The 18,519-nt window shown below is 46.0% G+C and overlaps 1 protein-coding gene across 1 annotated transcript; it reads right to left on the bottom strand.

The window, feature by feature from the left end:
- Window positions 1-4,037: 4,037 nt before the first annotated feature.
- LOC127317892 (cytochrome P450 709B1) lies at window positions 4,038-5,880 on the bottom strand. Its single transcript, XM_051348495.2, has 2 exons — window positions 4,699-5,880; window positions 4,038-4,599 (listed from the first exon to the last, which is right to left on the bottom strand). The coding sequence occupies exons 1-2, from the start codon at window positions 5,839-5,841 to the stop codon at window positions 4,168-4,170; spliced, it is 1,575 nt and encodes a 524-aa protein (XP_051204455.1). The 5' UTR covers window positions 5,842-5,880; the 3' UTR covers window positions 4,038-4,167.
- Between the last annotated feature and the right edge of the window lie 12,639 nt (window positions 5,881-18,519).

The following is an 18,519-nucleotide window of genomic DNA, read 5'->3' as shown; positions in this document are numbered from 1 at the left end:
TAGCAACCCACATGATATTGATCGGCAAAGCACGCTGAGGTGTCCCCAGTATTTCAATGGTTATCACACAACAAGCAACTTAAAAGAGCTACGGTTACACTAGGAACACACGCTAGGCACAATAGTCATTTTTGACTACTTTCCCATGAGCAACAAAAATATAATACTTTGAAATTTAAAGGTAGCACATGAGCAAACTACTATGGAATGGCAATGAAATACCACATATAGGTAGATATGATGGACACTTTGGCATATTTGGTTTTTGGTGGTTGGATGCATGAATAAAATACTCACACAAATGGAGGCTAGGAAAAGACCGGGTGCGACCAACTAAGAGAGCATAATGGCCATAATCATGCACAACGACAAAATATATTAATCAAATCATAAAGTGATACACAAGTTGCAAACTAAATGATCATAGAGGCAAGAATTGACTAGAATGTAGTCATAACATGTATGAAAAACAACTCTCATATATGAAAAACAAGTAAATGTCCAGAGAGCTATTGAAACTCAAATAAATATAAAAGTGGAGCGTGTCTCTCTCCAACGCAAAATGCATAACCGTGGAGCGTGTCTCACTCTAAAATAAACATGCAAAACAGCGGGCGTGTCTCACTCCAAAGTAAATATGCAAAGCGATGGAGCGTGTGTCACTCCGTGAATATTTCCTGTACAACTTTTCTGAAATACAAAACAGCAGAAAACAGAGAACTGACACTGTGGCATCTTGTTAATAGGTTAGTGCCGGAAAATGTATAAAAGTGCAACGAAGCATGAGCAAAAAAAATAAAAATTGGTGTAAAACAATCATGAAGCACAAAAAATTATAGATACGTTTGAGACGTATCACACATCCGAAGCTTGCTTGAAATTTGGCAAGGCCGATGAGAAACTCGCTAGCTATGTAGATTCAGATTTTACCACCGACTTTGATGAGAGAATGTCCCTCACAGGTTATATGTTAACCGTTGTTGGATGTGTTGTGAGTTGGAAGCTAACGTCACAACTTATTGTTGCAAGATTTGCAACTGAAGCAGAATATGTGGCTATTGATGAAGCTTGCAAAGAGTATGTTTAGTTTTATATGATGAGCTTTTTGGAGATGATTCTTGCATTAACTTTTTTTGTGACAGTCAAAGTGCCATATATCTTACTAAAGGTCAAATGTTCCATGAGAGGACAAAGCACATTGATATCAAGTACCATTATATGTTCGCAACATTGTTGCACAAGGTAAACAACATATATACAAGATATGTACTCATGGTAATCCTGCTGATATGATGATATAGCCAGTTTGTGTTGCCAAGTTTGAGCTTTGCTCGAGCTTAAATGGTATAACTGTTTAGCCCTAGTGGTTGTTTGGTGCTGAAAGTGTTCCCTTTGTTGTTCAGGAATTTATTCATGCTACAATTTGAAATTTCTCTCATGGTGGAGTTTGTTGTATCATGATCCAAATTCATATAAAAGGAAGGCTAACTTTCGACAAGTGGGGCGAGACCCATCGCTAGTAGGCTTGGGACGTCTGGGTGGTGCGGGAGGAGAAGCCTCCCCCCACCCCCGGTACGAATGGTATCTCTGTCTATAAATACATCTTGTAAACCGCCAACTAGGGTTATCGTTTCATAAGATAATCCATGATGTTTGTAAACACTCTCCATACAATGAAGTTTTGCTGGCTCGTGCCCGCCGTTTTTCCTCTCTTTGTTGCAGAGATTTTTCCATGTTAAAATCTTGCGTCCCCTTCGTGTGTTTTGTTTGTTCTTCGTTGATTTGCTTGTCACATTTATAACACGGATGTCGCCGCTAACAAAGAAATTTGGGGAAAGAGAGGAGAGGAAGGGTCGTGATGTTGATGGGGAGCGGAATGGGGAAAACAACGTGAAGTGCTTCTTCTCTCCCTCCCGTCGGAATCTATCGATGCGGTCCAAAATACGGAGAGCCATTCGATCACAATCAGACGAGCAAACGAGGGAGCACTACGAGAGGAGAAGAAAGTGCACGCCAATGAGATAGAATTTGCGAAAGGAAAACGCTAACGATCCGGCGAGGACCGTGTCCTCCGCCCGCATCGTGCGATACGTTTCCATAAGGGACCCAATTGATCTCTCCTCTATTATTTATTATTTTTCTTGTGCGAGGACAAAGCTGCCCCCAACTCCCCTGCATAGCCATGTCGGCGCTGCTGCAAACCCCACACAGCCATGGCGCCTACCCTGTGCACCCACGGCACCACGTCCTCCGCCGCTTTCCCTCACAGCCTTGGCACGCGACTGCTGCCGCTTGCCCACGCAACCTTGGCATCATGGCTGGTGCCGCTTAACCTTGTAGCAAAGGCTCGAGCTCGAGTGTTTTGCTTCTCTACTGCACAAGAGCCCGAGCGGGCCGTCCATGTACTACTGCTCGGCATCTGAGCTTGCCGGCCTAAAGGGCCTCTCTCTCTCCCTCCCTCCCTCCCTCCCTCCCTCCCTCTGTCTCTCCCTCTCCCTCTCCCTCCCCTCTCCCTCTCCCTCTCCCTCTCCCTCTCCCTCTCTCTCTCTCTCTCTCTCTCTCTCTCTCTCTCTCTCTCTCCCTCTCCCTCTCTCTCTCGTCTTACCCAAATCACCAGCGGAGGCCCCTCATCCGCTCTCCTACTTCGGCAATATCAGCACCAATAAAGGGCCCTAATGCAGGCCAGAGTTGGAGGCCACCCTAGCCCACTCTTCGTGTACGTCGGCGTTGCGCCCTTGGTCGTCTCCGGTCCATCCACCGATCCACAACGAGCTCCATTTTTTTTTCTTTCCATGATCCTACATACGTACGAACAGTAGTGGTGCTATAGTATAGATTGACGATGGTGCTACTATAAGCCAACGACGGTGCTACATTGGTTGACAATGTTGCTACCATCTCTTGTAGAGGTGGTACAAACGGCAGGCGGAGATGCTGCAAACTATAGTCGAGGCTGCTACAAATAGTGTTCAGTGTTGCTGCAAGCAAGATCACGATGTCGGATTTTTTTTTGCTGATTTACTACATATTTATATTATTTTTGCTACAATAATTATGTGGTTTTGCTACGATGGTACAAATTATTGCTATGATATCTCCGATGAGCGTCTTTGGCGAAGCTGGTTTTGCTACAGTAGCACTTTTTTTTTCTCCAACGAGTTCTTGGTTGATGTTTCTAACGTGGTCCTTTTTTTTTCATGCAACAACACAAACTTTTTGCTATGATGTCTCCGGCGAGGTCTCCAGTGAGTTCACCATCGAGTTCTAAGTTTTCTTTTATTTCGTGGGTGAACCATTTTTGCTACAATCGCGGTTAGCTTTGCTGCATGTGTGTTTTTATGGAAGCAGAAGTGAGATTTTGTCATATTTTGGTGTGAACAGATTTTTTCAAACAAAATCTTGTTTTTGCTAGATTGGTACGTTTATAGAAACATAAGTGAGAGAGGAGGGTCGATGATCTGATCGGACGACCAAAAACAATCTAAATCACCTGATCAAACGGCTGGGGACCTGGGGATCTGGAGTTTGATCCCCCGGGGCGGGGGATGTCCAGGCATTTTCCTTTGCGAAATCAAAGGGATAAAATATGGTGTGCACAAGCGGAAAGTACCATGTGCACATGAGCACAAGTGCTCCTTGGACTTTTGGATTTTTGAAAATTTTCAAAACCTCGCTCTTTTATGTTTTCAAAAATTATGGCATTAAATATGTAGATAGATTTAGACACGAGGAGTGTAGTCAAAAAAGTCCCATTAAAAAATACTTTGTATTTTGGAAAATACAAAAAAGACAAATTTCTGACTATAAATAGTAGTACAATAGTACGTATATTTTGTCAGTGTACTGTCAGAAATTTGTTTTTTTGCATCTCTAAAAATATAACGTATTTTTTGACGAGACTTTTTTGTTTCCAATCCTCATATACACATCTATCTACATATTTAATGTCATAATTCTTGAAAGCAGAGAAATATGAGAATCTGAAATTTTCAAAAATCCAAAAGTGAAGAGAGCACTGACTCCCATGTGCACAAAATCCTTGTCCACCGTGCACAAGCAACTAGTTGCCAAAATTACTTTCCAAGATACAAAACCACCTGTGAGCATATCACTTACTGTATGTATCTTGTACTCCTACTAGCAGTAGCAGTTCAAAACACATCTGTTTTACTGATGTAAGAGCTTGAGTAGGATTGGGAGCCCGCACTTGGGCTGCAGCGTCAGGAAGTCGGTCGGCGCGTGCACATACTCCGGCGCGACCTCGAACTCGAACCGCCGGACGATCAGGGCGAGCGTGGCCTTGGCCTCCAGCATCGCGAAGTCCTGGCCGATGCACGACCGCGGACCGACGGAGAAGCCCAGCATCGCGCTCGGGTGCTTGGCCGCCCTACCCACGCCGTTCCGGAACCGGTCTGGGTTGAACTTGCCGGCGTCCGCGCCCCACACCTCCTCGTCGCGGTGCATCATCGCAATCGGTATCATTGTCATGGTGCCCTTGGGGATCTTCACGCCGCCGAGCTCTGTGTCTGCCGCCGCCTTCCTCGCTATTATGGTCACCGCGCCGTACAGCCTCAACGTCTCGTACAGCACCATCGTCGCCTGCCATCAGGGATTACAGTTCACAAGTGAAGTGAGTCGCCCTCGTTTTTCATGGAGCACGGTAGCTGGATCAGAATGATAGGAGAGGCAGGTACTTACGATTTTGAGCTTGTTGAGGGCGTCGCCATGTATGGGCGCCTTCGTGCCGCCGCACTCCCGGAGGACCTCCTCCCTGAGCTTCTGCTGCCACTCGGGGTGCGTGCCGAGGAGGAAGACGGCCCAGGTGAGGAGGTGAGAGGTGGTGTCGTGCCCCGCGAAGAAGAAAGTCTTGCACTCGTCGATGATCTCGTCCAAGCTCATGGCCGCCCTCTGCTCGCCGGCGTCAGCCGACGCGTTGGCCTCGAGCATCAGGCCGAGAAGGTCATTTCCGTATCCCCTGGCGTCCTTGGCAGCGGCCTGCCGGTCGCGGATGATCGCCATTAGAGTGCCGCGCACCTTTTTTGTCAGCTGCCAGCGCCGCACGTTGGTCTTGGTGGGGAGGTACTGGAGGCTCGGGACGCGGACCTTGTTGATGCTGGTGAATGCGATGTACTGCAGCTCCCGTTGCGCCACGAACACCTCCTTTCCCTCCCTGTAGCTGCTCCCGAACGCCGTGTGCGAGATCACGTCGGCGGTCAGCTCCACGAACTGCTGCCCGATGTTCTCCACCCGCGCGACACCACCGCTACCTGCAGCCGCGCGCGCCTCCCAGGCGCCGACAACCTCCCCAGCACACTCCGCCATCGTCGTGGCCATCCTCTTGAGCTTGTCCATGGTGAAGGCTGGGTGCACGACGTGACGGTGGCGCGTCCAGAGGTCGCCGTCGGCGAAGACGAGGCCTTTGCCCAGCAGGGCCAGGATGTTCGGCCCCGGGTCCGGCTTGTTGTACAGGCCAGACTTGTTGGACAGGATCTGCTTCACCATGTCGTAGTCGCCGACGCAGAGCGCCGGCGTGTACCCCGTCCACGACAGGAACACCTTGCCGTACGACGCCGTCCAGGCCTGGTACTGCGGCAGCACGCGCGGGATGATGTCGTGAGAACGGATGTTCAGGACGTCGTTGGCCGTCGCTACACGCATGGCCTTGGACTCCTCGTTGTTGCCGACGAAGAACCGGTACGCCGGCCCGCGGATGCCCTGCCGGCGGAAGGACTTCGCGACGGCGTAGGGACGCCACAACAGGTGGTGCATCACCGCTGTCCACAGCCAGGTTGCGACCACCACGACCAGAGCGACCAGGCCCAACACTGCAGCAGACGCCATAGGTTGCAATTGAAGATGCTTGATAGGCTAGTGATTGTAGCAATGCCTACGCCTAATATATACGATTATGATCAGTCGGAACATGTGTTTTGGGGGCTTGCATTTGTAGGTTTGGGCACCGGCCGGCGATATCTCAGAGGCACGGAACATGGTTGTCGCCGATGACGAACCGATTGCTATGTGCAAGGCGACATGTTTGTCCCTTTACCAGGGGATCATTCCCAGGATGCTGTTTTTGCTGACGAACAGGTGCTGCTTGGTAGGGTCTTTTCATGGTTCCATGAGATCATCGATCGTGTCTAGTTCCTTTTAGGTAGCACCTTTCCATTAACTGGTGAGCAGCATAATCGCTGGCGGGACATCGTCCGGCCATACAGCTCGAGACCCATCGCCTGATTACTAGCCAAAGCGCGCGTCACATTGTATATCTCCCTCCGTGACAAAAGGTACCATATTATATTATGGAATTGCTAAGTTTCAACTAGCTGAGGCGTGCTTCACCGTTGGATTTTGTTTCTACTTAAAGATTTGTGATTGATGTTGTTTGCATTTTATTTAGGCCCGATGTAATTCGACTGAGACATAAGCGACTGCGCGTTAGAGACACCCGTAAAATTATATATATAAGCCCTTGGGTAAACAATCAATCTAGAAACTTAAAAAGTTTAACCTAGCAAAGAACTTAATCTCACGAAATAGGGTGCCATTGGCAGAGAGATCATGATCATTTCCTTACACTTTCACCTACATATTTGTCACTCTCCATGTATTTGTCATTAGTAACTAGGACTTTCTTGTGCGACCGGGAGTTAGCATCTCTAACAGATGCCCAAAAACTGGACAAAAAAATCTGTCACATAGGGCAAAAAAAGTGGCCCATCATATGCCTTAAGTCGAAAAACTGGCCTACACTTTTTCGGGGCTGCAAAGATACATCGCAAACGCGTTCCCGCCTAAGGCGTGGCGCGAAGCTCAACTGCCACCTAAAAGTTCCCCCGGACTAGTGCACCTTTCCTGCTGCGACTTGCTGCTGGCAAAATCCCGTCACTAGATGGCGACTCCAGCCCTCCCCCATTCCCTCCAGGCCCTCCCCCGCTCTCCCCGTCCGTCTCGTGCAGCAGCGGACGCGTCTTCGTCCCCGTCTTGGAAGTGGTGGGGACGCTTGGGTTGCACAACAGACGTCACGATTAGCTCGTCGAGGGCCATCTGGTGGTGTAGAGGAAGGGGTTGGAGAACTAGACCCGCACGCTGTCGCCGGCCAAACCCGTGTCGGAGCCTACAAATCCTAGCTAGAACCAGAGGTGCACAAATCCCAGCGCCTGTGTCAAATTGAATAGCCTAGCGATTCGTCCGATGGAGATGGTAAATTATATAAACATTTAATGGTAAAGTGAAAGTATTAAAATTTGAGTAGTGATAGAATTTTGGTTTTGTCTAAGGTGGCAACATATGTGCATATTTTTTTTGCCAGAGTAATGCCCATGTGGATGAACAACATTGAGTTAGTATCGTCAAATCTTTGATGAAAATATTAATAAATTAAGGAATATAGCAGTTGATTCAAAGCAGTAAACAATAGCAGCAGATTTTCAGTTTTCACCGAAAGTAGTGATGTGTAACTTTTAGTGGTTAAAGACGTAGGCATGAGGTGATAGCGGGGTGTTGCATGAATGATATTGATCATATAATATAATTCTAATAACATGGCAATCATCTCTAGTTCAGTTGTGTGTAGGTGTGTGATCCAAATATAGTTATACATATTTAACCAAGAGAATTTACATAACATATATTTCCTGTCTTCCCATTTCATCGAGGCCAACTTGAAACTACAAGCAATTAAGATATATCATGTCGAATAGCCCGGAACAAAGCATTAACACTTCATGAACACACTATATCCTCAAACTATTGTATATTCACATTGTTTTACCTAAGTGCCACTTTAGGGTTCGCATGTTCAACCCAATAATAGGCAATACACTTTGCAGATATATACCAAACTCATATATATGATGTGGCAATAGAAGTTCAATACTGATATCATGTCACTCGGGCCCTACCAACAAGCATTAAACATATCAAAGATGTACCAACACTCATACAAGAATATCCTCAAGATAAATACCTCAAATCTCGATACACATGGATGATTACATGATCAATATCATCCAATCCCTTTCCATCTCACATGCTTACATAGAACTACTCACACATGATGACGGAGAGTGAGCACATGGTTGTTGGTGATGACGTCAGTGGCGATGATGGTGGAGAAGACCTCAAAACCCCCCTCTCTGGCGTGAAGAGCAGGACCAATCTGACCCCCGAAATGAAGATTGTGGATATTGTGGCGCTCTGTTTTACAAAAGGGTATGTGATTTTGGATACCTAGTTTTTCCAGGTATATATGGGGTACACCAAAGAAGAGGCAGAGACTGATCCAAGACCGAAAGGGTCTAGGTGGCGCGCCTAGTAGAGGGCACCTGTGCTCTTTGGGCCTTGTGGCCCGCTCGTGTGATTCCAAAGCCCTATGATCCTTGTTTTGGTGAAACAACCTGCGTGATATTTTTCTCGATTTTATTTCCGGAGAAAATAGACAGAAAGAAGACTTTTGCTAAAAATAGCGTCAGATACACAGTTTTATTCAAGTATGGTGAGATTCGAGAGCAAATCATCGAGCAAAATACTTGGAAAAGTAGATACATTTGAGATGTATCAGTCTAGCACTTATTTTATACATGCTATGTTGTTCTATTTGACTACTGGAATGATTAAAGTTTGCAAGTGTAACAGTTGTTGTGCCATTCTATTTCTGTGTAGGTACAATTGGTGTTAGCATAGCATCCGTTTATGACATACTTGGTGAGGAAGGCCTCTCAATTTCATCAGGTAATTAACTTGGTGAGGAACTCGTTGGGTAACTTGTAGCTAGTTTGGTTTCTTATTTTCATTGTTCATTTCTGATGCAGATAATAGTTGACAAGTTGCGGAACTAATGTCATGGACATTACCGGAATGGAGCTACGGGGTTATAGTTCATTTTTATTGAATTGTCCATGTTTGAAGCCTTGGGTTGTGCATGGAAAAGTTGACGTGAAATCTGTCATTTTGATACTTGTCTCTCGTGTGCATGGACTATTGTTGATGTGTAATCTTGCATTTTAAAACATGTTTGTCATGTGCATGTTGGATTGTTGGTGTGAAGTTTTTCATTTTTGAAACTTGACTGGAACTAGTCCTTCATTTTGAATATCCTTGTGAATTCTTAACTTTGTTAGCAAAGGTCATGTGCATTTTTCTTTTGTAATTAGTGCTCCAGTTTTCAAATCAAGCTTTCTAAATATTTGCCATCGTTACATATTGTTAAAAATGGTTTGGTCCTAAATAACCAACGGTTAACCATTTAAATTTTTTTCACAAAATGGTTAACCATTCAAAAAAATTCACAAAATGGTTAAATAGGTTCATATAAAAAAAAGGTTAACCATGTCCCATTTATACTTATAGTCCTCTAGAAAAGGAAAAATCCAAGCAATCTAGAATTAAGAATTAACAGAGCATAGCCTTAGGTACTTTGATATGATGTTTGAATAAAAAATGTGCTACCATTATCATAGCTGTCACTAGATAATTATAGCACATGCAATCACTTAATCCCTAGTGAGGTAACAAAAGATAGGTCAAAACAATAGTAGATCTCAATTTTTTTGTTACTATTCAATCACTACTACCACGATGTTACTCCAACTAATACACACGAGACCCCACACATGTTATCTTAAAAAAGTTGGATCAAAACAAGCAATTAAGAATGGGATACATGATATGCATCTACTCATACATCTTACACATAATTGGGTTCCAATCTCCAATTTTAACTCATAGAATAATCCACAACATAGGAATTACATATATGACCATAATCATGTTGGGCAGATCATCTGTTACTGATGGGGTTCGTTGCATAGAAAACAAAAAAATTCCTACCGCGAAGACGAATAAATCCAAGATCTAATCTATGGAACACCCAAGATCTAATCTACAAGATCTAAGCAACGAGATGGAGATGAGACTAACCCTCGAAGATTCCAAAGCTTACGAGATTAATCTCGTTGTTGGTGTAGACGATCGTCCCCGGTGCTGCAATCCGGCAGCACTTCCGTACTCGGTCGCGCGTACGGTGTCGATGAAGCCCCTTCCTCTCCCCGTTCCAGCGGGCAGCGGAGGTGTGGTAGATCTCCACGGAATCCCAGCAGCACGACGGCGTGGTGGTGGTGGTGGAGAAGAATTGCTGCAGGGCTTCGCCTAAGCCTGCACAGCGTATGGAGGAGGAAGAGAGGGAGGCGGCTAGGGTTGGATGAGAGGTGTGGTGGCCGGCCACCCCCTCTCCTCTTTATATAGGGGGAGGGGTCGACCTAGGGTTTCCCCTGGCCCCACCTCTTTCCTTGGTCGGCGCATGAAGGGGGGGAGACTTCCCCCCCATGTCTTCCCTTTATCTCTTCATTTAAATACTTTAATCTTGAGATAGATTCTATCTCTAAATTTAAACCATTTAAATTAGAGATAGATTCTATCTCTAGGGGTGGGCCGGCCTGGGCCCACATGTCATAGTGGGCAGGACCCACCATGCCATGTGGCGCCTATGTGGCCTCTCCCGGGGTGGTGGGCCCACTGGTGGCCCTCTAGAACATTCTAGAAGCTCCGGTCAAAACACCGGACTTTTTCCCGAACCCCGGAAAATGACTTCCCTTATATGAATCTTATTCTCCGGACCATTCTGGACCTCCTCGTGATGTCCTGGATCCTATCCGAGACTCCGAACAAAAACTTTGGACTCCATCTCATATTCCGAATCTACTTATGCGACATCGAACCTTAAGCGCGTCACCCTACGGTTCGCGAACTATGCAGACATGGTCGAGACTCCTCTCCGAGCAATAACCAATAGCGGGATCTAGAGATCCATAATGGCTCCCACATATTCAACGATGACTTTAGTGATCGATTGAACCATGTACATACGATGCCGATTCCCTTTGTCACACGATACTCTACTTGTCCGAGGTTTGATCATCGGTATCTCCATACCTTGTTCAACCTCGTTACTGATAAGTCCATTTTGCATCACTATTTTATATCATAATTTACTGTATTCATTGATATATTTCATATTTAGAGATGATACTTATGTTATTTCACCTATTTTGCATGTTTCATGATTATTGGAGAATCATTCACCAGAGTCAGGATTCTGCTGGAAAAAGCACCGTCAGGATACAATATTTCTGAAGATCAACAATTGACGGAAAATATAACGAAGCTCATATTTTTCCAAATGATGGAGCCAGCCAGAAGGGGAGGCCGAGGAGGGCCACCATGGGCCCCCCCATAGGCCGGCGCGGCCACCAGGCCTGGCGCGCCGCCATGTGGGGAGGGGGCCCACGACCCCCTCGGCCATTTCCCTTTCGCGTACTTCATCTCCAGAGAACCCTAAGGTGTGGGGGGCATCGAGAATAGACACAGCCGCCTCTGCGGGGCGGAGAAACACCAGAGAGAAAAGAGCTCTCCGGCAGGCTGAAATCTGCCGGGAAAATTCCCTCCCGGAGGGGGAAATCGTCGCCATCGTCACCGTCATCGAGCTGTACTTCATTGGGATCATCATCACCATCATCTCCACCGCCGACACCATCATCTCCACCGCTGCACCTCGTCTCCGCTGTAACATCTAGGGTTGAATCTTGATTATTTCATAGGGGAAACTCTCCCGGTATTGATTACTCCTTGTTATTGATGCTATTGAGTGAAACCATTGAACCAAGGTTTATGTTCAGATTGTTATTCATCATCATATCACCTCTGATCATGTTCCATATGATGTCTTGTGAGCATTTAGTTCTTGAGGACATGGGTGAAGTCTAAATGTTAGTAGTGAACTATGTTGAGTAATATTTAATGGTTTGATATTTAAGTTGTGGTGGTATTCTTCTAGTGGTGTCATGTGAACGTCGACTACATGATACTTCACCTTTATGGGCCTAGGGGAATGCATCTTGTATTCGTTTGCCAATTGTGGGTTTGCCGGAGTGACAGCAACCTGAACCCCCGTTGGTATATCGGTGCATGAGGGATAGCAGGATCTCAGTGTTTAAGGCCGTGGTTAGATTTATCTTAATTACTTTCTTGTATTTGCGAATGCTTGCAAGGGGTTTAATCACAAGTATGTATTAGTCCTAGGAAGGGTGGTGCATTAGCATAGGTTCACCCACACAACACTTATCAAAACAATGAAGATTAATCAACTATATGAAGCGAAAGCACTAGACTAAATTCCCGTGTGTCCTCAAGAACGTTTGGTCATCATAAGTAAACTGAATGGATCGTAGCGAACAAGAAGAGGGGGGTGAATGGTTGCTACGTCAAGTTTTAGTCTTTTTCAATTTTAGTGCAACAGAAGATAAAGGTGATTGCTTTAGTGGTGTTGGTGATCCTACAATGATCCTAGAACAAGTGCAACAAGCAAAGGAACAATCACAAGATAGTAAGAGTAAGGAGCGGGACAACCGGAGGGCGCGGAGACGAGGCGAGGTTTGTTTCCCGCAGTTCCTCCCACAAAAGGGAGTACGTCTGCGTTGAGGAGGTGCTAGCCTCACACAAGAGGCTAGACGGCCACACCACGAAGGAAGGCCTCACCTTCTTCCTCGAGAGAGCTCCACGAAGGTGCTCCCCCTTCTCCACTAAGGCACCGGTCGAGGCGATGATTCCTTCACAAGGTTGGGGCGAGCTCCACACCACAAGGAGGCTCCCAACAATCCATGGAGCTAGTACAACACCAAGCTAGCCTCCATGGATGCACTTTCTCCAATGTCCCACAATAGGAACCCTAACACCAAGATCCACTAAGGAATAGCAAGTATTGGTGAAATCTCTCTTGGTAGAACTATAGATCGAGGTCTCCTCCACCACTCCTCAAAATTTGAGCAAGATTGGTTGGATGGTTGGGGAGATCCTCAAGGATTAAGCTCAGCAACAATGGAGGAGAGAGAGAGAAGAGATAAAAACGAGTTGGGGAAGAAGGAGCCCTTATATAGGCTCCTCCAAATCCAACCGTTATGTCCAGTTTTTGCCTAAGCGGTACTACCGCTTTTGGGAAGCGGTACTACCGCTCTGAGTTCGAATTCCCCAGATCTGGTCCACGTGGACGCAGAGCGGTACTACCGCTAGAGGTACGTCTCGAGGTACCGCAATGGGGTCCAAACCTTACTGGATCCAAAGCGGTACCGGAGCGGTACCAGAGCGGTACTGCCGTAACTAGTTATGGTACCTGGGCGGTACCATGAGCGGTACTACCGCCCGTGAGCGGTACTACCGCTCCAGGTACCGCAGAGGTACCGTAACTCGTACTGGGGGACAATTCGAGCGCAGAACTCAGAGCGGTACCGTGGGGCGATACCTATAGGGGTAGCGGTACTACCGCTACAGGTACTGGTAGTACCGGCCAGGCTAAAACTGGTGTTCTTCCCTTTTTCTCTCCATCCATGTCACCTCGCGAAACACACACAAAACCAGAAAACCTATAGCTACCTATAACTACGCTTCAGTCCTCCGATCTTGACGTGTCCAGCGAGGTCACCGTGCACTTGCAAATCTAGCAATGATACTCAAGGCACACGGTGAGATAACTCAAGTGTTGTCATCAAACACACAAAACACGGGGTTTAGACTTTGCTCTTTCAATCTCCCCCTTTTTGGTGTTTGATGACAACACAAGATTTTTCAAAAGCATATGATATTATGATGAGATTCTTAGATTTGTAAAAGCTTGACGGAGCTCCCCCTAAACGTGTGCATACTTTGAATATGTATTTGAATACAAATACACACGTCTTAGAGGCATAACTCCCCCTAGATTTTACAAACCAAGCACATATGTAACAAGGATACAAGATCATGTTCAAATAACATATGCGCAATATGGAGGCAACATAAGATCATGTAAGGAGATTTGGGTGAAGTTATCATACCATAGCCTTGAGAATACCCAAACTCACCATAAGATGCCTCCATAGAGTTGTTGATGTAGCCACAAGACAAGATAAGCAACTAGGATCACAAGGCTACAAACAACAACGGTCCCCATCCACATAGGAACTTCTCCCCCTTTGGCATCGGAACACCAAAAAGGAGGGTAGAGAAACTAGAAGGATGGAGAAAAAAAGAACATACAACCAAGCTTGCAAAAACTAAGAGAGAAAACAAGCTTGAATGAGGTTCTCCAAAAACATGAAGAAAAAGAAAGTAAAGAAGAAGGACAAAAAGAAGGTCACAAAGAAACACAAAGAATCGAAAAACTCCTCAAAGAGGAGGTTGGTGGCCGAAGCCACCGTGTAAGAGTGTAGTAGTGTGAGGTCGCGTAGATGTATCTAGGACTCACGGACTACAACTCAACATGAAGCTCATAAGTCACTTAATTGACGAATAGCATATGTTTTGGATTTCTCTATGCATTATGGGGGGAGGGATAACTCAATATATTTAAACCGCACTCCCCCTATGTTCATGCATGCCTTTCATCTAGATATATAGTTTCAGAGTGGTATGTGCGCATGACGGTCAAGCAAAGTTTGACGGATCAATGATATTTAGCTCATGCCTCAACTCAATGAAACGCTTCTCGTCCAAGGGATTTGTGAAGATGTCCGCCAATTGCTCCTTGGTGCCAATGAAGGATAGAACAATATCTCCACGTGCAATGTGGTCCCGGATGAAGTGGTTCCTTATCTCAATGTGCTTCGTCTTGCCATGAAGAACCGGATTGTAGGCGATCTTGATTGTGCTCTCATTGTCACACAAGAGAGGCACCTTGCTATACTCGAGGCCATAATCCCGCAAGGTTTGCCTCATCCATAAGATTTGAGCACAACTACTTGCCGCGGCAACATACTCGGCTTCCGCGGTAGAGACGGAGACACAATTTGACCAACACACCAAGGATCTTCCAAGAAGGTGACAAGCTCCGGATGTAGACTTCCTATCAACCTTGTCGCCCGCCCAATCGGAGTCGGTGAAGCCAACCAAAGCAAAGTCCGTGTCCCTTGGGTACCATAGTCTGAACTGTGGGGTATCAACTAAATATTGAAAGATCCTCTTGACCGCCACAATGTGGCTTTCCTTCGGGCTTGCTTGAAACCGTGCACACATACCAACGCTTAACATTATATCCGGGCGAGAGGCACAAAGGTAAAGAAGCGAACCTATCATCGAATGGTAGAGCTTGGGATCCACCGCCTTGCCGGTCTCGTCAACAGAGAGTTGACACTTGAGATGCATTGGAGTTCCAATCCCCTTGGCGCCCTTCATGTCGAAGCGGTTGAGCATGTCTTGGAGATATTTTGCTTGATTGATGAAGGTGCCTTGTCCCATTTGCTTGATCTCAAACCCAAGGAAGTACTTGAGTTCACCCATCATTGACATCTCAAACCTATTGGTCATCAACATAGCAAACTCATCATTGAATTTTGTGTTAGTTGAGCCAAATATGATGTCATCTACATAGAGTTGGCATATGAAAAGCTCTCCATTGACTTTCTTAGTAAAAAGAGTGGGATCAATTTTCCCCACTTCGAAACCACGGTCTTCAAGCAACTCCTTTAGGTGCTCATACCAAGCTCTAGGAGCTTGTTTGAGTCCATATAGGGACTTTTTGAGCTTGAAGACATGGTCCGAGAAATGGGGGTCCTCGAATCCCGGGGGTTGCTTCACATACACCTCCTCATGTAGAGGACCATTAAGAAAAGCACTCTTAACATCCATTTGTTGCAACTTGAAGCCATGATGAGAGGCAAAGGCCAAAAGGATACGGATGGACTCAAGCCTTGCAACGGGTGCAAAGGTTTCACCAAAGTCCACGCCTTCGACTTGAGAATAGCCTTGTGCCACCAATCTTGCTTTGTTGTGGATGACCATGCCATGTTCATCTTGCTTGTTCTTGAAGACCCATTTTGTGCCGATAACATTGCGGCAATGATCGGGTCGCTTCATGAGAGTCCACACATCATTCCTCTTGAAGTTGTTGAGTTCCTCTTGCATTGCATTCAACCAATCGGGATCTTCAAGAGCTTCATTAACTTTGAGTGGTTCCACCATAGAGACAAAGGCGTGGTGCTCACAAAAGTTTGCTAGTTGCCTCCGGGTGGTTACTTTGCTCTTTAGATCACCAATGACATTACTCAAAGAATGGGACTTGAGGCGCAAGTGTTTTGCAATAGGATCTTCACGGCGAGTGACGGCTAAAGGAGTAGATTCTTGTGGATCCTCTTGGCTTTCATCAAGGTTTAGGTCCTCGCCTTGACCTTCATTGTTGTTGAAGTGGGCATCATCATCATGAGATCCGGATGACTCGGGGGTACTAGGAATGGTATTGTCCATATAGATCATCCCCGAACCATTCAGAGAAGAACTTGAAGGTTGGCCTTGGTCACTTGATGTCGGTTGTTGTTGTAGATGAGCTTGTGGTGAGTGTTGTTCTTGAGATTGTGGTAGATGTTGTTCTTGAGCTTGTTGAGGTGAGCTCGTACTTGATTGTTGTTGTAGATGTTGAGGTTGAACTTGAGGTTGTGGTAGAGGTTGGCTTGCATTTGTAAGATCAACGGAAGAAGCTTGACCTTGTGGTGTAGATGGCTCCACTTGGGTGGAACTTGGTCCTTCCCCGGTACTCATAGAAGGTAGCTCTTTGGGGTCGGCGAATGCCAACACCCATCCTTCCTATGGCATCCGGGGGAATTGCATCTCCTTTCTCACAAGAAGCACTTCGCTCCTCCAAGGACCTATCATCTTCATCGAATGTCACGTCACAAGATTCTACAACCCGCCCATTTGACTTGTTGAAGACTCTATAGGCGTGAGAATCCGTAGCATAGCCAACGAAAATTCCTTCTTGAGCTCTTGAATCAAACTTGGATAGACGTGTGTCTTTGACAAGCACATAGCATTTGCATCCGAAAACCTTGAAGTATGATATATTGGGCTTGTTTCCGGTGAGAATCTCATATGGTGTCTTCTCTAGGCCTTTGCGGAAGTAGAGACGATTATTAGCATGGCATGCGGTAGAGATAGCTTCCGCCCAAAAATTGTAGTTGGACTTGTACTCCATCATCATGGTTCGAGCGGCTTCGATCAAGGTTCGATTCTTCCTTTCGGCGACCCCATTTTGTTGGGGAGTATATGGCGTGGAGTATTGGTGTTGGATTCCTTCTTCGCCGAGGAAGTCATCCAAAGTATAGTTCTTGAACTCCGTTCCATTGTCGCTCCTTATTGCGAGGATCTTGTTGGCGTACTTGCGTTGAACTTGATTGGCAAACTCCATCATGGTCCGTTGAGTCTCACTCTTGTACTTGAAGAAGAATACCCAACAATAGCGTGAATAGTCATCAACAATGACGAGGCAATACTTCTTTCCTCCAAGACTTTCATGAGACGGTGGACCGAAGAGATCAACATGTAAGAGCTCCAAGCATCTTGTGGTAGAGATGATAGTCTTGGCCTTGTGAGGAGCTCCATGCATTTTTCCTTGTACGCAAGCCCTACAAACACGATCTTTACAAGAAGAGACATCTTATTTTAGTCCGAGAATGTGGCCACCCTTGTGGAGACTTTGCAAAGTCCTCATGTTGACATGGGCTAGTCGGCGATGCCATAGCCAACCCTTATCACCTTTGGCGAATAGGCAAAGAGCGGAAGATGTTGTCTTTCCGGGGAAGTCAACAACATATAATCCGTTCTCTACATATCCAACAAAAGCTACACGGAGTGTCTTGCTCCACAAGAGGACCACCATATGTTCATCAAAGAAAGTACATAGACCCATGCGAGCAATTTGATGAACGGAGAGTAAGTTGTAACCAAGGGTCTCGACAAGGAGGACATTCACAAGTGAGATGTCGGGTGTTACCACCACCTTGCCAAGACCCAATACCTTAGAGCACGTGTTGTCGCCATATGATACGGTAGATTAGGAAGGCTCGAGGTCGACAACAATATTCTTGCTTCCGGTCATATGACTTGTGGCTCCACTATCAACCACCCATTTAGCACCACCGGAAGCATAGTCCTACAAGGAATCAAGTCTTGGATTTAGGTACCCATTTTTCAATGGGTCCTAGCATGTTATTAACAAGGGGTTTGGGAACCCAAATAGTCCAATCAACATTGTCCTTTTGAGGACCAATAAAGCGAGCACGAATATGTCCATAGTAATCAACAAAAAGAACGTGAGAAGGGTTGTTAGAGCCGGCGAAACCCTTCGAGGCGGAGTTGGGTACTCCATCCCTTCTTGAGCTAGCATTGCTCTCCTCAAGGTTGATCTCTATGTTCTCCTTGTTCTTCTTCTTCTTGGTCCTCTTATTCCTCTTCCTCTTTGGCTTGGTAGCCACTCCTCCTACCTTGAAAGAGCCCTATTTGACTCCATCTTTGGCTCCAATGACTCCTTCCAAGTACTTGGTTTGAACTTGGAGTCTATCGATCTTGGCCTTCAAACGATTGACTTCATCTTCATGCTCCGGATGAGGGTGGCAAATATCAATCACTTGGACTTCTTTTGCCTTGTTCACCCGGAAGTGTTCCATCAAGGCTTCTTCTTGGAGAGCATTCATCTTCATGAGTGTACGCTTGTCACTATCC

Source organism: Lolium perenne, chromosome 7 (genome assembly GCF_019359855.2).
Source record: "Lolium perenne isolate Kyuss_39 chromosome 7, Kyuss_2.0, whole genome shotgun sequence".
Lineage (NCBI taxonomy): Eukaryota > Viridiplantae > Streptophyta > Magnoliopsida > Poales > Poaceae > Lolium > Lolium perenne.
This window is presented reverse-complemented; position numbering and strand designations above follow the sequence as displayed.